This window comes from Magnolia sinica, chromosome 19, assembly GCF_029962835.1.
Source record: "Magnolia sinica isolate HGM2019 chromosome 19, MsV1, whole genome shotgun sequence".
Lineage (NCBI taxonomy): Eukaryota > Viridiplantae > Streptophyta > Magnoliopsida > Magnoliales > Magnoliaceae > Magnolia > Magnolia sinica.
In genome coordinates, this window is record NC_080591.1 from 43,364,889 (window position 1) to 43,390,579 (window position 25,691).

At 42.3% G+C, this 25,691-nt stretch overlaps 1 protein-coding gene across 4 annotated transcripts in view; it reads left to right on the forward strand.

The window, feature by feature from the left end:
* Window positions 1-10,835: 10,835 nt before the first annotated feature.
* The window catches only part of LOC131235413 (transcription factor bHLH95), an 80,768-nt gene continuing 65,912 nt past the window's right edge, over window positions 10,836-25,691 (forward strand). For 2 of the 4 annotated variants that reach the window (XM_058232589.1, XM_058232591.1), the window contains exons 1-3: window positions 10,836-11,244; window positions 12,529-12,972; window positions 13,828-13,891. In XM_058232589.1, coding sequence (XP_058088572.1) covers window positions 10,891-11,244; window positions 12,529-12,972; window positions 13,828-13,891 — 862 coding nt within the window. In that variant the 5' untranslated portion in view covers window positions 10,836-10,890. The remainder of the gene's footprint in view (window positions 11,245-12,528; window positions 12,973-13,827; window positions 13,892-25,691) is intronic. The other 2 variants (XM_058232593.1, XM_058232592.1) reach the window with 2 other exon arrangements.

A 25,691-nucleotide genomic window follows, 5' to 3' on the forward strand; every position in this document is an offset into this window, starting at 1 on the left:
GGCTCAATGCCTTTGCCATTGACTTTTTGGGTCTAGGTCAACGCTTCTGGTATTGCTGAAAATTTCAGGTGCGTAACCCATTTACATATCCCTTCTCGTATTAAAGGGGGTTTGACCATCCTTTGGGTTGATGTCTCTGTTCACTGGCAGTGATTGGGAGCCATCTATTGCAGTTAGTGATGGTTGCAACTTCTAACTAGCCAAGGGGCAGCATAATGATCTCTCCATCTTGGCTCAAGAGGGTCTCCCCTCCTAGAAACAGTTCTCCGAGCACATTGATCGCATAGATGGGAACCCCAACTAGCTCTCCTAACAACAGTTGCGAAACACCTTTCCGAATGAGGAACTGAATCTAGTGTGCGAGCGTAGACTCAAATCATAGCTAAAGATTAATAGCTACTTGTTTAGCGCTACGAAATGTAAACAATAGGCTGAAAAGTAAAAGATTATACTCAGGAATATATTTTTTTAATATATATATATTCAAGAAAAAACAACCACAAAATTCAGGTGACCCCTTGATAACAAAAGACATCCGGGTCGCCTATCATATCCATATACAGAACCCCCACTAAGACTCTTTGATTGCCCCCAAACCCACCTTATCTAACAGATACAATCCCCTGATCCAGATGGGTAAGTCATTTTCCTTTCTGAAGAAGGCCTTGCCTTGACTACCCGCACCCTCTCTAGCCAGCCCGTCTACCGACTCGTTTCCTTCTCTTGGGATGAGGGATATAGCAAAACTCCCCCTCCTTTTAAGGCCCTCAATCCTAGTCAGTCAATACATCCACTTCCACGCTGGATTCGCCTTTCCCCTAAAGGCATCCACCACAAATTGGGAATATGAATCTATCACCACCTAAATGCACACAAATGATACACAATAGACCATAGCATCGTGCAACACCTGAAGCTCAACCCTGTTGTTGGTTACCTCATCATATCCTGAGGAGAAAGCGAAGAGGAAATTCCCGAAAGATTTTCTACAAATCCCACCACCCCCAGACGACCCTGAGTTGCCAAATGCGGAGCCGTCCACATTAATTTTAAACCATCCCATACCTGGCTTGGCCCATTTCTTGATCTGGATTTTCTTTGCAGGGGGAACGGTGTTGTGATCCCCAGGTTTCGGAAGATCAGGCATTGGATATACTTTTGGGGTTGGGACTGCGAAGCCCCTGCTGATCTTCGCTAGTAACCACTTAACCCATTTAACCACTATGACAACGTTAGGCCAAGTGCCACCTAACTTTGCTGAATTTTTGGATCTCTAGATTTCCTAGACAATGAGGCACGAGGTAATGCAATGAAGATGGGACGTACTACCTTTGGGAAGATATGCTTGCCACTAAGCGGTAAGCCAACAACGACCGAGTTGTGTGACAAAATATGGAGGCTGAACAAATTGCTAAATACCTTTCAGACCTTAACTGGCAGCAACCCACTGATAAAGAGATGGTCCAGAGATTTGGAGTGGGGAGAGAAATCCAGCTCAACCTCACAACAAACGCATTTAGATCCAAGATTCACCCCTTTCTTTTTTATCATTTCGTCAACTGGAATCACCCCTTGCATTAACCTCCAGAGAAAAACAGAAATCTTAAGAGGTAACTTCGCATCCCATATCCACTTAGCCCAAGTTTTCCACTGCCCACCCACTCTGCAGACATCCCAACCAAATTTGATGGAGAAATAGCCTGAATGATCGTGAGGCCAGAAACAATAGTTGGACTCGTCACATGTGCAAAAACCACCTTGAATAATATGCTCCAGCGCACCATCATGGGAAAAGGCCACCATAGGCAAGCATTGGTTTAATCCCTCCGTACTTAGCACATCTTGAACAACAGGCTGTTGGAGGTCACCGAGATTGGATGGGACGCTAGATTAGCTAGTGGGCTTAAACCCGATCAGTTACACTGTGAAAGGTTGCACCTACCTTGCCCCACATGCCACCAAACACTTTTATCCAGAAACAGGACTAGCTTGGCCAGGCATTTCCATAGGGGCGATGGGTTCGTTGCCGGGGTACTACCAGTCGAACTAAACAGTGAGGTTTCATACTTGGATCTGACGAAATCTACCCACATGTTGTTTTCGCTACCAAACTTCGCCACCCAAGCTATCTTTAGTCTCAGTGCTTTCATCACTTCCTTCAATTTTCTAATGCCAAGGCCTCCTTCCTCTTTAAGCAAAGTGATTTTGCTCCATTTTTACCAATAGAGCTTCCTCTTCCCTTCATGCCAACCCCAAAAGAAATTTACAAAACTCGATTTCATGCTTACCAAGACTTGGGCCAGTATAGTGGCAGCTGCGATTATGTGAACTAGGATCCCACAAAGAATGTGGCTTATAAGAGTAGACCTGTCATCCTATCAGAAGTGTCTAGCCTTCTAGCCTTGGATTTCGGCTTCAATTTTGTCAATCATAGGCTGAAAGACAGCACGCCTAACCTTGCCTTTAACCATTGGAACCCCCAAATAGGTGAACGCTACCGTAGAGCTGGGAATCCCGAGGATCCTCTTAATGTCTCTCACCCTGCCAGCTAGGAGCTAGGTAGGGTTATGGAAACAATTCTTCCTCTGATTTATCTTTTGGCCTAACACTAACTGATAAGAGGAAAGAAAATCAGTAGCTGCTTTAAGTGAAGCACAACCTCCATTTAGGAAGAGAACCATGTCATCTGCATATAGCAGGTGCGAGATTTGCTTGCAACCTTACTTAAGCTTGAAAGGCTGACATCTGCCGCTGTTAACCAGAGCCAAGAAGCCTCTGCTCAACACCTTTGCTGCTAGAATAAAGATGCTAGGAGATAGCGGATCCCCTTGATGTAAGCCTCTTAAAGATTTGAAAAAACCTGCTCCATCATCATTTATAAGCAGCATAAACCAATTATTGTTCCAACACTTTTCAACTATATTCACCAAAGATTGGCAAAAATTGAACCACTGTAAGACATGTTTGAGAAAATCTCACTCTAATTTGTCATACGCTTTTTCCGTGTCCAGCTTTAGAAGAATGTTCCCGCCACAGACTTTTCGATCCACTTCTCTGAACAGCTCTTGGCCCAAGGCTATACTTTCTGAAATCGAGCAACCTCTAATAAAATCTCCTTGCTCTAAGGAGATCAGCTTTGGGAGCATCGTAGCCAACCTATCCGCAATTATTTTTGTGAAAATCTTGTACACGTAATTACAAAGACTAATGGGTTGAATGTCAGAAAACTTTTTCGCGGCTAACATTTTAGGGATCAAGCAGATAAGGGACATAGATAAAGCTATGGGCAAAGATCCTCCCTAGAATAGATGAGTTACTGCTCTATGGATGTCTGTCCCAACTATTTGCCAGCTGCTAGCAAAGAATGTCCCTAAAAAGCCATCTGGGCCAGGCGCTCCATCCTTTGGGAGTGCCAACACTGCACTCCAAACTTCTTCTATCAATGGAATAACCATAAGTTACCTGTTATCTACTTCTAAAATGAGATGTGGGATCACCTCCACAAGGTTATCTACCTAAGACTGACCTTCTGCTTGGAATAACTCGGAGAAGTATTTTACAGCCTCCTCCTTGATTAATCCCAAATATGCAGTCATAACTCTTGAATCTAGCTGAATCTCCCCGGTTTCAGCTCTTCTAGCTCTTTCCATAGCTGATAGGTAGAAAATTTTCGTGTTTCGATCCCCTTCCTCGAGCCAGTTGTTCCGAGCCTTTTGCTTCCAGAAAATTTCCTCGGCCAGCTCCATACGTGCTAAACGCTACCTCACCTCTATCAGCTTAAACTGGTTAATCTCATCTACCCGGCCCGGATTGTGCACGATTTTCTAGATCTAATAGGTTCTGCTCGGTTGCCTTTAACTACTGGAAAACATTGCTAAAGACGTCTCTGTTCCATTCCTTGAGATGGAATTTCACCTTTATAATTTTGAGCATGAGGTTGACCATTGGTTGGGCCGAAAAATCTCCTGCCCATGCATCCTTGATCACCTGGATGCATCCATCGTGCAGAAGCCACATTCGCTGAAAGTGAAAAGGCTTGGCAGCTGACTGAGGGGCCCTAGGGAAAACCAGCAAAAGAGGCACATGGTCGAAGCTCACTTGTAGCAGGTTCTTCAATTGGAAACGGGAGAAAAGATTTACCCAGTCTCCATTGCATAACACCCTATCGAGTCTTGCCCAAACACGTGTGTTCACTGCTTGATTATTGCACTAGGTAAACCTGTTTCCAGAGAAACCCGCATCTAACAGGCCTGCATTTTCGATTGCCTCAAAAAATTCTGAGGAGCTGCCATGATCATCGTTCCTACTGCCCTGCCTCTATTCATTGGACAACACAGTGTTAAAATCCCCACAAACCGCCCATGGACCTAGGGAGCTTCTTGCCACAAAAGCTAAATCCTCGCATAGCGCCCTCCTTTGAAATCTAGAGCATTTAACATACACAATGGATAGATGGAAAGTTAGAGGGGAATTATGAACCTAAACATTAAAAGAAATCATCTAGCTAGATTGATGAGCAATAGAAACTGCTAAGGAATTTTTATGGAAGAACCAAAATTTCCCCCCATCAACAGCGTTGGAGAAAGAGGAGTGGAAGCTAAGTTTTAATCACACTCCCACTCTTCTTTCCTCCCTAGTCATTGGCTCCAAAATAGCGAGACACCAAGGATTGTGATTTCGAATGATTCTACGAGTTGTTCTTAGGGTAGCCATGTTGGTTACACCCTAAGCATTTCAGATTAAGGCACTATCCATCGGCAACATTGCCCGAATTTATACCCCTTCTCTTCAACCTTCTCAGCCACCCATTCCATTCTTCCAGATCTGCCCTTATTTTTTATTTAGCAGGCTTTCTTCCCCCTACTCACTTTTTTCCTATTTTTGGTGATCTCTAGGGCTGAGTTAGCTCGTTGGATCCATTCAACCTGGCAAGCTGTAGGTGGCCCTGAAAGGATAGAGAATCTGAATCAAGATCTATTATCTGGATGTCACTGCCTCGTTCCAATTGTTACCTTTCTCTCTCTAGAGGTTCTGGTTCATCTGGTGTGTCTTTAATATTGTTGTTGTTGCCGCTTCCTATGAGGTGGGTGTCCCTCCCACATCCTCTAACATGGCCTGATAAGGAGATAGATTGACTATGAGATTTAGAGTTCTATCTTCTGTCCTATAGCCCTCTAACCCGCTTTGATTTTGAATCATATCCTCTCTAACAATAAGAAGCAAACCACAGAAATGGTTTGGTAAACTCCCCTAATTCCTCTCTTTTTTCTCTATCCTTCTCATCTTCAGTCGAAGTGGGGAATTACCTTCTAATCTCGAGCATAAGCGTGATATCCTGCTTACTTTCTCGCTCTACGCTCACTAGCTTCTCAAGGCTGACTATCTGAAAAACACCTGGCTGAGACCTATGTAGGATACTGCTTTGCACCTCTTGACTTAGCTCATCTGCTAGCCTTTGCAAAATTGGGCTAGATTCCCTAGCCAAGGAAGTAGAGGCCATAAGGTCATTGGACAATGGCCTATGTTCTGGTGAGCAGATTTTTTCACTGTCCGAGGCACCGACATCCGTTCTCTGAAGTTCCTATCTATGAACCTCAATTTGGTTATTAAGGGGAGAGCTCCTGACTTCCTGGGTTCCTTGAGAAATAGACTTGGAGGCCTGGTAAATGGTTGGGGTCTCTCCTGCATTTTCTCGAACACCTAGCATGCAAGAAGGAAATGCCCCTTTCTGGTTTTTGACTGACTGGATCTCAGGCGGAGCTATTACTAAAGATGGTTGACCAACATTGAAATTCTGGTAACCCAATCTCTTGTGGCTACCACTGTTGGGGCCACAGAAACCTTCCTCTCACCGCTAGGCTCCCAATCATATTCCTATTGTACTGGTTCCATTTTTACTGAAATCTGATATGTTTTGCCTGTAATGACAAGCTTGATCAATCTGTTAATGTCGACTCCAGGATACCTATTAACCTTCACCTTAGCGAACATTTGGAAGATGTCATACTTAAAGCAAGTATCAACTAGTATTACGTTCCTGAAAACATTTCCCAGGTCAACTATAGCGGATTCCTTCCATGCATGAGCCAGGATACCATACAAACAGATCCAGTTACCTTCCCCTTTCAGATTGAAATTTGGAGACTAGGGTTCTAACTCCTCTAGCCCCATTACGCGAAATAATGTTGGATCGGCCAGGAAATCTGACATCTTTGTTTTTGTTTTGAAGACGTTAAGGAAATTGATACTTGACACCTGAGCTATGTCGATAGAAGATGCTGCAATTCTATAATCCCTGAGCCCATCGATAAGCCGCAAAATCAAAACTGATTTGTTTATCGCTGTCCCGACCAAGCCCATCTGCAGTTCTCTTAGTTTTCTTTCCACCATAATAGGATCTGTTATTGTAGCATCTATCTCCTCAAGTTTCCCCGGTGCCAGTAGTCCGGGATTCTCCCATCTCTTGCGATTTGTCTCTAGGGTTTTCCTTAACTACATTCCCACATTTCCTACCCATTCGACTGGTTCTGTTATTTTGACTTTAGCGCCCTAAGATCTAGGGTTTGCCTCTTTTACCGAAACTACCCTACCATTAATCCTGTGGCCATCCAAGACTCCTTTTGCAGCCCAGGCATCATCTTCGTACCAGAAACGGATAAATGCGAAACCTCTGGAATGATTAGAGCCTGGAAACAGGGGGGGGTATAAACATCTACCACTCTGCCGTATTTTTGGAATATTTTGATGATATCTACCTGCGAGCAGTCAAATGGAAGGTTTCCAATGAACATGGTGAATCCACCTACCTGCTCATACCTCCTACCATTTGCTATTGATTTCTTTGTTGCTGACCCCACCCGCGATATGTATTTCTCCCTGCTTGCTCCTTTGGTATCTTTGCAAACCCTCAAAGAGGCTCTATCCCTTGGGCGCCCCCTTTTGTTTCTTCCCATTTCATCACAAGACCAATGTTCGGCCAAGTTCCGTCTGTTTCATGGAATGTAATTTACTTGACATGAAAAGTAAAAGATTACACAATGGAATATAATTTGACTGATAATTTTAAATGGTAATTGAAAGATAATTGATTGGTTTGATTGGGTTGGTATGAGATGGCTTCGTTTTTTTTTTTTTTTTTTTTTCCTTTGTTGTTTATAGCCTTAATTTACCCATCTAGATCATTCTCACATTCTGACTGTTACCACAATTGTCTATTGTCCGCCACCACTTTGAACTTCTCTGTTTCTCCTCTCGCCACTTGTCTATAACTACTTTCATATGATTGCTTCTTCATCGGTCATTCAAGAAATACACTGCATCATCTGATATGCCCCTGCTATGACTATTGAGAAATTTTCTCGATGCATATATGCAGATCTTCTAATACACCATGTGGACCGCACAAATTATACGTAATTTTCTCTAATTGGTTCTAGCAGAGAATGGCAATAATGGGGATGAACAGGATCAAGCTGATATTTACATTTTTCCTTCATCTATTCCCTCGTGACCTTGTAAATTTCACTGCAGTTTCTTGGAAGGTTTCAATGGTGGACGTCAATATCCTCAGTGTGGTCCACTTGGGCTTTAAATATGATTCAATTTTGATTCACGCACCAAAATGAGCTGATAAAATGGATGAACGACATGGATAGGACATGTACATGACAGTGGCCCCTACAGAATATACTCGGCATGCAATGGGCTTGCCCTCTCATGTTATGATAATGAAGTGGATTGCTTTTATTTATGATGGAAATAGTATAGGTGTAATCGATGACTAATTGAAGATGTATTATAGATGAAATATCGGAATATTAAGAGACGGTTTATCGCCCGGGATACTCGCACATGTATGAGTGTAAGGTGCGTAATTATCATTCCTATGAGTAGATGTGTATCGTGGCACAACTACATGGCACGTAAAGTGGCCCCCACTGGAGATGAAAATTAACCCACTCAAGAGGGAAACGAATACAACCTGCGGACCTTCTGCGGGCGCGGCTTTGGTGGATCTCCAGATCCACTGAGGTGGGTGGGACCCTGACTGTGGGGGCCACCCTGATGGATGTGACTATATCTACACTGTCCATTCGTGTTGAAAGCTCATTTTAGGGCATGATTCAATAAATAACCAGATCCAAATCTCAGATGGACTACGGAACAGGGAATAATGGTAATTGACTATTAAAAACTTTTTGAGGGCCATAAAAGCTTAGATTAAGATGATATTTATGTGGTCTCTACATCTAGGTCCTTGTGACCTTATCAATAGGTTGAATTTAATGAATCTATGAAGTTTTTAATGGTGGGGATTCAATCACAACTATTTCTTATAATGTGGTCCACCTAAGATTTAGGTCAGCTTAATTTTTGGGATCATACTATGAAATGAATTTTAAAAATGGTTGGATAGTATGGCACATACATTACTTTGAACACCAGAAGTAGGTGGGATCCACTGAAGCCGCGCGCACCTTTTACAGTTTCTTTTGACACGGATTGCGTGGTGTGCCGCATACCACCGCCTGGTTTGTGTGATGACGTCACCAATATCAGTGGTCTCACCATGATGTATATTTTATATCCATTGTGTCTATTTATTTTGCCTGATTGTTTTAGAGCATGGACCTAGAAATGAGATAAATCCAAAGCTCCACTGGGCCACACCACTAAAAGCAGTGGGAATTGAATGCCTACCATTTAAAACTTTCTTAAGGCTATAGAAGTGTTGGATCAAGCTGATATTTGGTTTTCCCTTCATTCAGTTTCACGTGATGTTGTAAACTGATTGGATAGTATATGATTATCATCGTAGTCCAACAGTGGGTGTCACTATCCTCATTGCTTTCTATTGTGTGGTCCCCTTAACCTTGGATCTGCTTTATTTTTGAGTGCATGTACGTATATGATCTTTCAAAGTAGATGGACAGTATAGACGTAACACGTAGGTAATGATGGGCTTATAAAACTTAGCAATGTGAATACACCACCGAGGCCAGTGCATTACCATGCGTCCAAATTTCTTTGACGCGAATTGGGTACCGCCAAATGACCTAGCTGGAGACGGACGGCCTGACAGTGGCTCTGTGGGGCCACTATGATATATGTGCATAGCTTATTCATTTCCATAGATTATTTTAGGGCATGAGTCGAAAAAAAAAAAAAAAAAAAAGGAATAGATTTGAGGACTAAGTGCAGTGGGGATTAAACGCCTCAGTTGAAAACTTTCCAAAGCAGCAGAAGTTTTGGATCAATCCAATATTTATGTTTTTCCTTCATTTTGGTCCATATGACCTTATGAACAGGTTGAATGGCAAAAAACATCATGGTGGCCCTGAAATGGATTGAACAGTTAGCATCCTTGTCACTGCTCCTGCCCGTGGTGTGGTCCACTTAAGCCTTCATTCTGCCTCTTTTCTAAGTTTATGCCTAAAATGATCAGTTAAAATGGATGGACGGCCTGGATAAAACACATACATCACAGTGGGCCCTATAGAGCCCCCCGGACCGTCTGTCTCTGGTTGGGAGCGGGGATTACCCAATCTGCGTCCCAATTTCCTAAAGCCATTAATTCTTTCAAGTGATGGTGTGGAGTGGGTCACATTACGAGCGTATTGTGTACGGGTTAGCCATCCCATGACCGTAATCTTTAGGTTATCATGGAATGCAGGTAAAGATGCACATACGTCGGCAAACCACATCACTGTAATCCATTAACAATTCTAAATAAACAGAAGCCAGATACTTTCTGTTTTATTTTTCGTTTGGTGAAGGCTCGGTGCCACTGCCACAAGATGTATATTACATGAAAGAAAGAAAATATTACACCTGGAAAGTAGAAACCCCCGTCATAATCCTCAACCATGCACAGAAGCACGTCTATTCATGGGAAAGCGGGTTAGAAACTCTTTCCACACATGCTATCCTCCCTTCTCATCTATTTTTATTTTCCACCTTTTTTTTTTCTTTTTTTTAGAGGCCCAGTTCGTTTTTTCTCTTTTCTTTTCCCAATAGGGTACTGGGAACTTAGTTAATATATACAGGCCTGTAGTTCCTCAATCCAAGCCATTGATCTAATGATTCCTGTTGAGGATGGACCATTCCCCCATAGTCTCCCAAACCAGAAGATTCCAGCGATCGAATCTTTTGTCTTTCCTTCACTGATTGTGGTTTGGTTGTGCATATCTTTTCAACCATGTATTCACACGCCAACAACAAAAAGGAGAGTTTGAGTACAATTGATAGGGTATTCTGAAAGTGGTCTATCCATGATAGGGTCCATCGGATCAATGGCTTGGATAGATCAACCAAGGTTTCCACGTCTACAAAATAAGTTTGGAAGCCAAGAGGAAATACCACCTCTATTTTGAAATTCAATAAGTCTCTCTCTCCAGTAACCGCCTAGTGAACATGCATATAAATAATTATTTTCATGTTCGGTGGGCTACCTAAATAAAGAATTGTACAAAGACCACCAAGCAGCAATGGCAGCGTTGGACTGTTACTATTCTAAGCTAAGATGAATACACAATTGGGTCCACCTATTGAATGGCCTGGATCTTGCATGAACTTGGAAGATTCCATGTTATGTTGTCACAGGGAGGAAAGGCACTATCGTAATTAAAGGAAAAAAGGGTAGCATTTTGAAAAAGGCCCGCCTAAGAAATCTTTGTAGCACGCGCGTTGCTATCCGTTTTTGTTTCGACGCCAATAACGGCATTGTCATATGATTGTATTTTGGTCCCTTTCTTGCAGGCGAATCATCGCCTCAGCTAAATATTGCCACCTTTTTAAAACTCCCTTCCCCCGTATCCTCCTTTTTCTCCTCTCTCTCTCTCTCTCTCTCTCTCTCTCTCTCTCTCTCTTTCTCAATTTCCTTCTATTTCCATGTCTGAAGGTGGTGGCCGTGGCCATGGTAACTTGCTTTGGGAAACTCAGTCATGGGCTTTCTCAAATTCGGACAATTCCGGTGGGAGCGAGTCAAAATCGGTGAAACAGCCTCCAACCGAGTCAAACTCGAATAGTCCGACGGCGACCGTGGCCACAGAAGCTGGCCGGAAGCGAGGACAAAGCGAGGTTTCAAAGAATATGAAAGGTGGTATCCCAACCACAGACTGGAATGAAAACAAAGGTGGTGAATCAGACCATGAGATTCATATATGGACTGAGAGGGAGAGAAGGAAAAAGATGAGGAACATGTTCTCTAATCTTCACGCCCTGCTTCCTCAACTACCTGCCAAGGTACTCCAAATGAAAGTTTGTGGTATGCTTTCTCTTCGCAGAAGATGGCGGTGATCCATACACTGTACACATGGAATAACACGTAAGGCAATCTGGACCGTCCAAATTGAGAGCTCCGTCATGGATCGAATGTTATCTCAATATCAGATTGAGAGAATGATCCTAGCTAATTCCTAACAATCAACCTTGTGGCTATCACTTGGGCTGTCTAAACTGAATTGGTCAGCTATACAATCAAATTCAATTGGAAAATTCAGATAGCTAGGATCATCTGATCAGTTAATCCCATGTTTGCAAAGTATGGATTTATGTACGTGTATGCTATGTTGTACAGTGGATGATTCACAGTCATTTTCAAAATATCAGTGAACTATCCCCATCATACTGCTACTTTCCTTTTCTTTTTCTCTAGTTTATTAAATACCAGGTTGGAGAAATTGTCTTTTACAATGAAATTGACAAATGAAGATTTAATTTCAGAAGGCAAATTGACTAGACTAGATTTTTACCGTTTACTTTCTCAAGGAAGACCATCCTTCTAAAAGGGGGAGAGAGAGAGAGAGAGATACCCCTCCCCACAGATAAGTTTTTTTATGCAAGTCTCTTGTTAGCAGCTGTAAAGTCTTCCTATTTTCATTTGTTGGTGCAAGATAATGGGGTGGTTTATTGTGAAAAATTGGTAAAAATCCTACTTTAGAACTTTAGAATACATGTCAGGGATTCTCACCCGCCATACCTGTGCACCAAATCTATGTGTGTACACATTATCTTCTCTTAGGACCTCAGGATTCTTTCAATTTTTCCTATTTTTTTCATAGGGTGTGAGATTTTATACAACAGCTTAAAAAAAAAAAAAACAAAAAAACAAAATGGAGAATGGCTAGGGATGCTTATCTTGTCAACTCCATTTGTACCATACATTTGGCCCTCTTTAGATCAATTAGAAGCGTTGATGTGGTGACCACCACCAGTACGGAAGGCACCTCCAAAGCCACAGCAATGGGACAATCTTCAACATCACCCTAAGTGGCCCGCCAATGGTAGATCAAGAAAAAGGTTGAGGGGAAAAAACAAGGGAGCCACGCTCTCTATTCAATGAATGAAAATCATACTATTTAGTTGGCCACAGTTGTGAAATCACCATGACATATCCGCATGGAAGGCCACAAGATCTATGGTTTCGATTGCTCTAGCCATATGTGGGATTAGTAATAGAGAAGTTAGGCGAGGCAACCAGCATCAGATGAGCTTATAACTCCAAACATTTTCATTACCTTTCTACAGGCTGACAAATCCACCATTGTCGACGAAGCAGTCAGTTACATAAAAACTCTCCAACAGTCCATACAGAAGCTCCAGAAACAAAGGCTAGAAGTCATCCGAGGGGCAACCACTGACTACAATAAATTAATGGTCACACCGCGAACCCCAGCCATTGAATCAAGAGAGACATTTATAGCTGATCAGACATCGTCGAAGAACTGGGCCATGATCAACTCACCTCCCGTCCTCTCGTTTCCTTGTTTTCCACAGTCCTTCCAGACATGGTCATCTCCCAACGTTGTCTTGAGCGTGAGTGGCAATGATGCACAGATTAGTGTATGCACTGCTCGGAAGCCAGGGACCTTAACCACCATTTTCTACATACTGGAGAAACATAAGCTGGAGGTGGTAACCGCTCACATTACTTCTGATTATTTCAGGAGCATGTTCATGATACATGTCAACGTAAGTTCAACTATCATGCTTACACCTTTCTCTCCCTTCCTTTTTTTCTCCTTTATTACCCAAAATGGATTTCTTAAGGGCCTGTTTGGTAGATGCCTAAAAATGAATTTATCTAATTTTAGGCAATGGTAATTATGAATTACAGAGCATATTCCATTTTGGTCAGGGACCAAAATAATATTGATAACTGACAATCTTGATCTCTGATACATAATTATGATTAACTGAAATGAGATTAACTCATTTCAATCGTCTTAAATACTGGCCCTAAGGGTGTGTTTGGATGCACTGTCGGATTGAGGGTCTTGACTCCAAATTGTTATTTCCCTCCATCCGTTCACACTAAGGGTCTTGGCTAGTTCCAAATTGTTATTTCCCACCATCCGTTCACACTGAGGGTCTTGGCTCCAAATTGCAATTACCTTACTTTCAAGTTGTATATGAAACAAACACAAATGCAATTTGAGGGCTACTTCATTTTGGAACCTAGAAAACACTTATTTAATAATTACCTCTTTATTCAACTGAAAATTCACAGTTCAATTCACTTGTCTATCCAAAGTAGCAGATGAGCAGTGGTGTTTTAATGGAATGCGGAGATCCAGGATCACAACTACCATGTTGGTTCTCTTTAACATCACTTTATGGCATGCATGTTAGAGGTTGGGGCCATTCATCAGCTAGTAATTTTTCACATGGATGTAAGAGAAAAATCATGGTAGCACATTCATCCAGTGCCACACATGCATGCTGGATTTGGATCATGGGAAAATTTCTTTTCTAGCCTGCGCATTGTTCTCATATAAGTGTGTGTAATTTGCCAAATCAGCTGACCAATATTAATTTTTGGTCCAGGCTATTTCACAGCGTACAGTTTCTGATGAGTGTCCCAGATATATGACTGGTCTGCCATCAAATGGTGTGAAAGAAGCCCGATTGGGACCTTTTATTCAGGGCCCCGCATTCTATTAAAACCCTTTGAAATGTTACTTTTTCTTGACTTCCTCCCATAGATTCAGGCAAAATTTTAGGACACCGTTCATTAAGGCGTCATTAAGCTGTCAATATTAGTCTTTGCGGCCCCGCGCGCTTGCTGTAAACCAGTCCTGGTTCATTGCCACTACACCGCACCCATGGGTTTACGGTTGTGAGAAAAGACCTACCATTTAGTGGATCATGTTGTGGATGGCTCATGGTAAGCTTAAAATGAAATTACATGAAAAGGCCAATCCTAGCTGTTCATTTTGTTGCCTTCAAACAGGTTGTGATCAGCATTAAAATAATGTCAATGGATCAAACTCATCATGGAGAAATATATTGGTTAGTAGGATTCTTCAACGGATCTGGTTTTTCTCACTGTCCGTAGCATAGTGAATTTTACATTTGCATGGACGGTTGAGTGGCAACAAACCAAGACTAGCTCATTGTGAGGGGACCATAAAATCTTCTCTAGTACATGATTTGCTGTAGTCATTTTTTGGTAATATGTAAACTAATTGTGTCATCATTACTATTTTACTATGCAATTCAAACATAAAATAGTTAGTCAAATGTAGATATATTTAGCAACAAGTAAAATAATTTGTAATCATTGCATGTAATTATTATAAAATCTTCATCTAAATAATAACATAAAAGTAATATAAAATTGTCATCATTACATTTTATTGATAAATCAAATAATATAAAAGTATCATCATCACGGTCAAATGATGCTATCATTAGGAGATGAGTAAAGTAATTTATAATCATTGATCATTTTCTTTATATTACCGTGATAATGGACAAAACAAACAAACAAACAAACAAACCCTAAATAAATTGAGATTGAATATATATGGTTATGAAAAAGATGTAATATGTTGTATGCAATAAGCCCTTGTAATTAGTAATAGTTATGGTTTAAAGATCTTTTGAAAATATATTGACTGCGAAGGTCACAAGTCCAACCAATTGGACTACAAGCTAGCATCCACCAAGTGTATAATTTCCAATCTATGTTGTACATGTGCATCTAACCCTTTCAATAGATCAGCCCCATTATGAGGATCAACTAAGGCAAAAATCAGCTACTCATCCAGTAGACCAAATTATGCTATTTTTCATCTGCTCTATATTGTTTTCTATGGCCTTGGGCTATTTTTTGCATAAGGTGATCCTCATGGTGGGTCCAACTTATTGGAAGGGTTCCATCCCTTCTGCACATGACAGGTTGGAAATTAATTATTCATTGGGTGGATGATAACTTATGGTCCAACCAGTTGGACTTGGAACCTTCTCTTAAATGTAAGTTATCTCTACATTGATTTACATAATTCTTTTTTCTGCCTTATGACTCCTGAAAAGACTTAATATTTCTGGTGAATATTTGTATCAAGTAGGAGGCTAGATAAAAATAAAAATAAAAATAAAAAAAAAAAAAAAGGAAAAGGAAAAAAAAAAGAACAAGAAAAAAAGAAAAAGCTCCAAACATCTCTCTGAGATGAAGATTGCACTTCCACATGTGCCATTATATTCCGTGACTTATTGAACAAAGATGTCATGATCAGCTGTCACACATCCATGTTGAATTTAGTGATTTTAGCAGTTATATCCAAGCCTTTCCAAGAAGAGGTCGTTTATGCAGAAAAAAGTCGGATTTTAAGCTCTCCCTTTTTTCCTTTTTCTTTTTCGGAACTAGATAAGCTACATATAAATATGTTTTGACAAGATCAGCTTCATTTTGTTTCCATTATGTTTTTGTTGTTACTATACATTTTTGTCCAAGCTATATGTTGATATAGGGTGCATTTGGTTGTAACAAATATAATGAAATTTCATTTTTAATCAATCTAATTTTGTGCAAAATATTATGAAATTTCACAATATTTAGTGCAACCAAATGCCCCTTATACAAAACAGAAACACTAGAAATTAGTTTATAATCTCAAGTACCACAATAAAATATCGAAGCACGTCATTGTTTAGTAGGATATAAGAGTTTGTTGGTTATCGAACATGGAAACAAGTGGGTTCTAGCAATTTATTTCACTAGATTATATTACCCAATGCAACCCAAACCCAGAAACAAAATATTAGTGGAGAACTTTTTTCCCTATATACCTCTAACACTTGCAACTAGAAAGAGACGGGGTTTTTAAAATGACCACTTCCATTTAGGATTTTTACTAACATTATATTCCTTGTTTAATTATAATAATTCCCTTACGGTACATTAGTTCTATATCATCCAAATGTCACACGTGAGATATGTGTGAACTATCCTAATACCCCCTTCAAATGGATGCGATAACTATGCTAGGATCAATATGTCCTTCAAAAAATGAAATCAAGCACTTGGCAGACCTTTAATAGAGATATTGACAGTCTGATCAGTATCTGGGAGCAAAGAGAACATGAAATTCACTACACGTGACCCTTTTGCAAACAAAATGATAATCATCCCAATGTAATTAGTTTTGAGTATGAGGTACTAGATTAAAAGCCATATGTGCCGCACTAATATTATCACCATTTACTTGTAGTGTTAGAATGGCTTTCCTTTCTTTCAGCCCATTTTTGTCCATTGGGCGTGTGTACTTTGTAACGCCAAGGCCTAGGGTCCAATCCCAACCAAGGTTAGCATTTTTCTTTCTTTCACTTGCTCGTTTCTATAAATAGAGTGTGAAAGAGAGAGAACACAACCTTTTTCCCACAAAGATGGTATAAGTTGTACACGAGTTGAAGCGAGTTGAGCTTGGCACGGGTCAGCCAATAGCTAACCCCAGCTCGAACTCAGCTCGGCTTTGTCCTCGAGCCTGACTGGCCAGCTCAGACCACTTCGAGCCGAGTTCGAGCCTGTGTGGCATTTCTCAAACACATAGAGTGCATCTTCAATTTTTCACAAAATGTAAAACAATAACAACAGTATTCAGGTATTTCATCAAACACTTGGTGGGCAACATCAAAATCATGATTTGAGGGCAATTTTATAATGTGAAGGTTTTTTTTTTTTTTTTTTTTTTAGTGATTTGTTTTGTATCCATTCATTCCTCGCCACTAGCTGATCCCGCAGAGAATGTACGTACCTGAAACAATACTTCATTGAGTCATTTCATCAAACACTTGGCAAGCAGCATTAATATCAAAATATCTGAATCACCGAGCCAATTCGATCCGAGTTGATTCAAGTTGACGTTCGATCCGAGTCGAGTCAAGCTCAAGCAAGCTCGAAATTGGCTTAAAATTTTTTTTAGATAAAAAAAATTTGCTCGACTCAGCTCGGACTCAGTTTTGAACCGAGTCGAATGGAGCTTTTTCAAGTCAAGTTGAGCGAGTTAACCGAGTTAACTTAGTTCATGTGCAGCTCTAATGGTATTAGAGCTGGGATAGCTATTGAGAGAGAGAGAGAGATGCTCTCTTAAGATCTAGTTCTCAAAGGAACTTTCGTGAGAACTTTTGATACATGATATAGACAAAAAATCTGAAGGGTCCATTGGATGAGTCACCTCATGTCAGATTGACGGGAGGGAGGTGACAGTGAAGGTGGCCAGACCTCGTAATATGGCTCCTAAGAACTGGGTGGGTCAGAAAAACTAAACCTGCGACGACACCTTCTTAGTGTTTCATCGTATGAGGGGGCAACACCACACCCCCTCTAGAAGCGGTTTGCGGAGGAGAGATGAATCGAGAGGTATATCTCCCAAGAATGCAGTGGTCAACAGATTCTCAAGGACCAAAGCTCAAGGATTCAACGTTTTTATGGGGAACCTCCCATTCGACTGCTCGGCGACCGATCTCCACATGATTTTCCACCACTACGGCAAGGTGAACGATATCTTCATACCTTCCTTTTCGGGTACGTCCTCTTCCGAAGGGTATGCTTTTATCAGATTTCACTACGAGAATGATGCTAGGGCTGCAATAGGAGTTCTCAATGGAAGAAAGATTAATAGGAGGGAGGTGACGGTGAAGGTGGCCAGACCTCATAATACGGCTCCTAAGAAGGTTCTCTCGCAGACTGTAGATCCAATGCCTACAGATAAGCCTCCCATGCCTAATCGTCCCCCTCCCTCCTCTTTCGCAGATGCTGTCAGCAGGGGGAACGTTCCCCACCCCCCTCAGGTTACCTTTCCAAAACCCCATGCGGATACCACCACTATCGCAGATGTGGAAATAGTCTCAAGAAAGTTGAAGGAACTTAAACTGGGACTGATAGGGCATGTAGTGGATAAGGGAATTTCATTTTTGAAACCCATTTCGACGTTGAGTTCCAGATTCACGTCTGCAGCCATAGACGTGATCAGAACTTCCCCATGCCATTTCCTGATATTCCTGAAATTAGAAAGTGAGTTTACAAATTTCTTTGTAGACTCCCAACTCCACACCTAAATGGGGCTGAAATCATCTGCCTATGGTCAGAATTTGAAGAAAAATCCTAAGAAGATTATTGGATCCGGATTTTTGGAATCCCGGCTCATGTATGGTTTGAAGCAGTTATTCTCGATTTGGGGAACTATTTCGGGCAGGTAACATAGATGGACACTAACTCTAGATTTGGGTTGTTTCAAATGTATGCTAGGGTGAAAGTTCGTCTTCGCCCAGGTGTAAATGTGCGATAGGTGTTGAAATTGAAGGTGCTAGATAAAGAATACCCCATCTATGCTGAGATAGAGTCTCAACCAGAGGGTGGGAAGAGAGATCCCCCTCTTAGCCACTCAGGGATCTAGCTGCAAGTAGTCGAGAGCACCAAAGAATGGGTTGAGAGGAGATTCCAATGCTCAAACCAAGGAACCATGAGCCACCTAAGAGTTGTTTGTCAAAATGACTCTTAAAACAGAATAGTTATCGTTAGAGAGGGGACACCTAATTACATCGAGCATAGGCCGTGTAGTTTAATTGGAGACAGGCCATCCAGCCCAGGTTCCCCATTCATGGAGCCTTTAGCTATCATTCCAGTCGGAGAGGATACCAGAGGCCACCAGCCGCCTAGAGGTAGCATTCCTCCAAACACCCTTATGCCGGGAGTCCAGATTCTAGACCGCCCCATCTTTTGGTCTCCCCAATATGCGTCTGGATTTGTTGAAAACTTAGATCCGGAGCTCCCACTGCTAGTCAAGTCAGAGGGAATGCAAACTCCTTCTGCAGACTTAGACAAAACCCCGAAGTCTACTCAGGGAGTGAGATTCTTATAGGAAATGACGTTGAGTTGCCTAGATGCAGAGGACTACCCTCTCAGTCCATTAGGAATGGAAGGACCAACCCTGGCCAATTCAAATGAACATGTCGCTACGGATCCTGCTATACACAAGGTCCACCTGTAACCAATGCTTTATAATTGTTGAGATAAGAGCAAAAGCCTGCTTTAGATGGGCAGACCCAGGTCAGCTGGGTGTTCTCCCTAGCGTTCCTCAGGTGACAATGAGGAAGGTATCCCAACTCCTTTTCTCCCAGTCAGGAAAAGCCCGCTGTCCCTCCAGAGCCCTCAAAAGTCACTTCAGTTAGCAGCTAACCTTTCTCCTTATTTCGACAGAGAAACTCAGCCAAGGTTTGTGAACCTCAACAAATGCCCTCAAACAGCGAACCCCTGATAGGTCTGCCTACCTCCCAGCAGCCTTCGGGGATGTCTCCATCCTTAGAGAAGGAGGTTCCTCCCCCAGTAGATCCCCCGGGCCAGGTGGAAATTCCTCTATCACTGGGAAAATCTTTAGTAGAAATGCTCGCAACAAACCAGGGCCCTGGAAGAGGCAGGAATAGAAAAAAGAAATGCAGAAAAGCTTTCGACAAGATCGGGGAGGGAGAATGGTGTTGCAGGCTAAGAAAATTAAAGAGAAGGGCTATGAACACAGAAGCAGGTGAAAAGATATGGGTGTTTTTCCAAAACCATCTCAATGTTTCAGCTGAGACTATCTCTAATCAGATGATTTATCTTAATGTTTCCCTGTAGGGCCATAGGGCGCCTATTCTTCTCTCAGTGGTTTACGCCAAATGTTCTAGATTGCTCAGAAGATCTCTTTGGGCAGACATGAAATCCATTAGTAGAAACTCCCAGATGCCTTGGGTAGTAACGGGGGACTTTAGTGCAGTGACTTTGGCAGAGGAGAGATTGGGGTCAAGGCTCCCAGACTTAACTAGTGAGTCTGAGTTTACAGAAGTTATTCACAAGGTAGGGTTGCTAGATGCAGGGTTCTCAGGTAGTCATTTCACTTGGAGCAACAATAGAGCGGGACTAGTTAGAGTTTGGGCGAGGCTGGATAGGGTGTCGCTCAACGATCGTTAGACTGACATTTTTTCGACATTCCGAGTTCAACACCTGCCCAGGAACAACTCTAACCACATGCCCCTCCTCTCGCTCCCGAGGCTTATGCAGTCTTCAGCCAGGCCTTTCAGATTCTTAAAGATGTGGACGCTGCATGAAAATTTTATGCATATCATTAAAGAAGCCTGGGCAAAGGACATCTCTTCCCAGCCTTTACTCAACATCCAGCTAAAATTACACAGAGTCAAATTGGCCCTGAAAATCTGGAACAAACAGGTCTTTGGTAATGTCTTCCTCCAGGTTAAACAGGCTAAACAGGATCTGACAGATATCGAAGAGAACATGCAGGATTTGAGGGAAACGGACTAGCAACTGGAATGTGCGGTTGCCAGAAAAGCTGGCCAAATTACAGCTGATGGAGGAGGTATTCTAAAAATAAAAGGCCAAAAATTCTTGGCTAAAAGAGGGTGATAGGAATATAAGGATCTTCTCTACTTCTGCAGCGGACGGGGTACGACGATAAGAAATTTATTCTATTATTGATGATTCATTGAATGTTTTCTCTGACCAGGAGACCATTAAATCTGTGGCTATTGGATTTTTCTCTGCTCTTTTCACTGTGAAGACCCTTGCAGACGATTCTGATTTCCTCCACGCCATGCCATCTCTTCTTTCAAATGTGGATAATGCTGCCCTTCTGCCGCCTCCCTCCTTAGACGAGGTTCGCCAGGAGATTGCGGACATCCCCCAAGAAGGAGCAGCTGGTCCTGATGGTTTCTCCAGTGCTTTCTTCGTTCATTGTTGGCACATTGTGGGAGCAGACATTCACAAGGCAACAACTTCTTTGTTCAATGGTGGAACCCTCCAGCGTGCGTTCTCCTCCTCTCTTATATGTCTGGTGCCAAAGGGTCCGGGTCCGTCTTCCTTCAGAGACTACTGTCCTATCAGCCTTTGCAATGTCATTTATAAAATTTTTGCCAAGCTTCTAGCGGCCAGATTAAGTAGCCTCCTTCCAATGCTGATTTTGTAGGAGCAAGGCACGTTTGTAAAAGGGCAGCCTATCTCAGAGAACATTGCATATGTGTAAGAAGTGATGAGGGACATTAATAGGAAAATCAGAGGAGGTAACATTGTGTTTAAGCTGGACCTAGAAAAGGCCTATGACAGGGTCGAGTGGGGTTTCCTTAAACAGGTGTTATCCAAGTTTGGCTTCAGTGGTAGGTGGATTTCCTTGATGAAAACGTGTTGGGGTAACAACTGGTTCTCCATCTTGATCAACGGGGAGCTGGCTGGTTATTTTAAGGCTACTAGAGGGCTCCGCCAGGGGGACCCTTTATCTCATTATCTGTTCATTCTAGCAGCTGAGGCCTTTTCCAGAAGCTTTAGGTAGTTCATGATTTTTGGGCGAAGTCAACCCTTCAAGATCCGTAGAGGGTGCCCGGTCCCTTCCCACATGCTTTATGCTGACGATACTCTCCTATTTATGAATGACTGTAGATCTTTGTTACAAGGGGTTTCTGATTTCCTTTCCTCCTTCCAGGCCGCATTGGGGCAAAAGATAAATAGAAGTAAAAGCTATTTTCTCTGCTTAGACAAACTCTCTTCAGACAGGGTTAGGTCCATTAAAAGGATTTTGGGCATGAGCCGTGCCACCTCAGGGGTCGGTTATCTCGGGGTGCCCATCTCCAAGGGTCGAGTTAAAGTTGTTGATTTCCAATTCCCGGTTGATAGAGTGGAGAAAAAAGTTAGCAACTGGAAAGTAAGACTCTTATCCCAAGCTAGAAGAATCACCCTCATTTGCCATGTTCTTCGCAGCCTTCCCCTTCATGTCTTGGCCGCTGCCATTGCCCCGAAGCAGGTGCTTGCTAAACTAAAAAAGTGTTTCTTTAAATTTTTTTTGGGGCTGGGCGGACGGAAAAAGGAAGCTCCCGTGGGTAGCTTGGAACTCAGTTACAAGACCTCCAGAGGAGGGGGGTTTGGGCATTAGGAAGCTGCAAGAAGTGATGGATGCGCAAAGAATGAAGTTGGCTTGGACTGTAAAATTCAGTGATTCGAGAAGCCCTTGGGCCCTTCTAATGAGAGAAAAACACGGCTCTGATCTATCCCCCTCCCAGATTATCCAAACGGCTGCTATGCGGTCCCCCCCCCCTGTGGAGTAAAATCAGTCAGTTGTTGCCCATGGTTGACAGCACCGTTCAGTGGTCAATGGGCCCTGGCGAGCATAACCTTTGGACAACCAATTGGACAGGGCTTGGTCCTCTATTGTAAAACACCATCCGGCCAGTCCCTACTGCTCTTTGGTCGATGGCGATTAAAGACTTCCTGGGTCCTACAGGTCCTCTCCCCCCTTCATCCGTTTTCTCCTTTCTGTCAGAAGAGGCACAGGATATCATTTTCCTTGGGGGGTTCTTCATCTCTACGGAGGTGGATGACTGCTTTTGGCCCCTAAAACCTTCAGGAAAATTCTCCCTGAAATCTGCATGGGCCCATGGTAGGACGCCTGCCCCTTCCAGGAGCTGGTAAGCTTGGGTGTGGCACGAGAAACTCCCTTCAAAAATCGTCATGTTTTTGTGGAGATTATTGTAAGATGCTGTCGCGGTGGAGGAGAGAGAGTCCAGGAAAAAGGAATTTCTTTGGCCTCTATGTGCGTGTGCTACACCGAGGGCGGCATCCAACGGCCAAGCCCTGAATCTGCTAATCATCTCTTCCTTTATGGGCTTCTTGCCATGAGGATTTGGTCCCACGTGGGTGCTTGTCTTGGGATTTCCTTCATGCCCAATCAATCAATGATAGACAGGGTCAGACAATGGTGGATTGCCTCGGCAAATGGGCGAGTGCCTCTCATCATCTGTAAATCCCTCCCCGATCTGATCTTTTGGGAGATTTGGCGAGATAGAAACTCTGCCCATTACAAAGATAAGAAAGTCAATTTTGGCATGTGATTGGCCCGTATTCAGTGGTGAGTGAAGGAACTATCTGTGGCTGAGAACAAGGGTAAGGCAGGGCCCCACGGGCGGCATCAAGCTTGGGAGATCTTTTGTCTTCCTGCTCCCCCTCGAAGTAAAACTCGTCTACATGTCATTCGTTGGGTTATGCCAGCCAACAATTGGGTTAAGCTAAACATTGATAGCTCCGCTAGAGGGAACCCAGGTATTTCAGGAGATGGGATTCTAGTGAGAGATGGTAATGGTAAATTTCTCTTTACTTTCTTTTCAGGTTATGGGTGGGGTTCTAACAACAAAGCGGAGTTAAGGGTGGTGCATGATGGGCTCCTTTTATCTCTTAATAAGAGGTTCCTCTAGATTGAGCTTGAGTCGGATTCAAAGTTGGTTATTGACCTTCTTCAGGGGAGATCGTCCCCCTCATGGCAGGGGACACCGTGTGTTGTTAGGATAATGAACCTCATGAAGAGAGGTTCCATTTCGCTGAGGTTCATCTACCAAGAAGGTAACGGCCCTGCTGATGGCCTGCCTCGCTGGGGTGGTGAGAGGCAAGAGAGCATAGTTGTGGATAGTTTGGTTAGTATTCCGGCATCCATTAGAGGTCTGATTTTGCTAGATTAGGTGGGCTTGGGCGCCATTAGGGCTGATGAGGAGTCCGGGTAGGGGTTGTATAGCAGCTCGTGTATAGTTTTTTTTTTTTTTGAAAAATAAAAAGTGGGCAGACGTTGGGGCTTTATTAAAAAAAAGAAAAAGAAAAAAGAAGTCACCTCATGAAACCCAAAACTAATTTTTTGGGCTGATCTAAAAATCTAGTGGGCCATAGCAAAGTTAGAGGCAAATCAAGGATCCGGAGGTTTTCAATTTCCTATGGCCCACCAAATTTTTGGATAAGAAGAAAAATTAGTCCAGATGGTTTCATGAGGTGACTCATCTAATGAATTTTTCGGATTTTGTGCCCACATCATATGTCGCAAGTTCTAACAAAGTTCCCATGCATGAGAATTGGTTCTCTAGATAGCATTTGTGTGTGTGTGCCACTATGGTGGTGCTCAACTGTAACCACAACGTCTCACAATCATCATGATTGTGTTGGACTCTGAAGCACCACCGCCCATAGTAGCTGCCTCATGTGTCACTTGCATCTGCCCTTAATATCACTTGGAATAGTGGCAAGCACCGTTGTAGGCATTGCCAACCACCAAACTGTGACAGTCGTCACTGTAGGTAGTGGTGGTCACCACCACCCACAGCAACAACCCATACCGCTCTGCCATTTGCTCTCCCCGTTGCTTGGAAGAATGGTGGCCATCGTCGTTAGCAACAACAATCACACTGCTCATAGCAACAACCCTCACCAGTAAGCAACTATCAGTGATTACTACCACTTAGAATCTAGTGATGGTCATCTTTCACCATCATCAATGTTGTTGCCATCATCCTCTTTGATCAATTTATCCTAGACTCCATCAAGATAATCTTAGTGTTTTTTTATGCCCTTATTTCAAGTAAGTTGATTGCGTTGGTGCCTTATATGGTCATTCTTATGTGAAGCTTTTATCTATTTAGTTCTATTTTCTTATTATTTAGTGCTTGTAAAATTTGTTCCTTTCCTGTCATGGGTGACCTAAAAGCTTTTACACCTGATAAGATAAGATCTTCTAATGGGCAGTTAAATCTTGTCATTACTACCATTTTCTTGATGGAATTATTTATTTGACTTGGTCTAAATCAACTAAGATATTCCTCCTTGGAAGAAAGAAATTAGGGTATGTCACTTGAACCAAAATGGAACCCAGTAAAAGTGATCCAACCTTTGAAGATTGGGTAAGTGACAACTCCACTATTATGACATGGTTACTTCCTTCTATATAACCACGAATTTGTAACACTTGTGACCTTTATTACTAGTTGCATCTGCATCTATGTTCAAATCCTTAGAATGAAACAAACAACACGGAAGTAGAGGGGTACCACACACACACACACACACAAAGAAAAGACCTCCTTAGGAAAATTGCAGAACTTCAGCCTCCTAACCATTACATCCTCCTCATCCACTACTAATGTGGCTAAATTAGAGGGACAACTAGTTATATTTGCTAACCATGTCTCTTGTCATTCATCTTCATCGAACGGGTTATGGATCATTGACTTTGGGATAATTGACCACATGGGTAGCCAATAAGGTAACATCTTATCATATTCACCTTTTCCTCAACATATTAATTTAATTGATGGGTCCTGTTCGAAGAAGATTTTAGGAAAAAAGGATCATATCAACTAGGCCCATCTATGTAATTATCTTTTTTGGTACATGTTTCTTCTTTTTTCAATAATTTACTATTTCCGGTGCTCTCACCAAACAATTGTACTATTATGTTACGTTTTGTTTTTTCCTTTTCATTGTGTCATTCTTGATCTATAAAACAGTGGCGGGCATATGGTTTATGGGATCTACTTTCTAAATTTGAGAGGGGAAACTTGTGAGTTTCCTAAGCAGTGCTAAACTTAGAGCAGTGAAGAAACTAAGACCACTATTC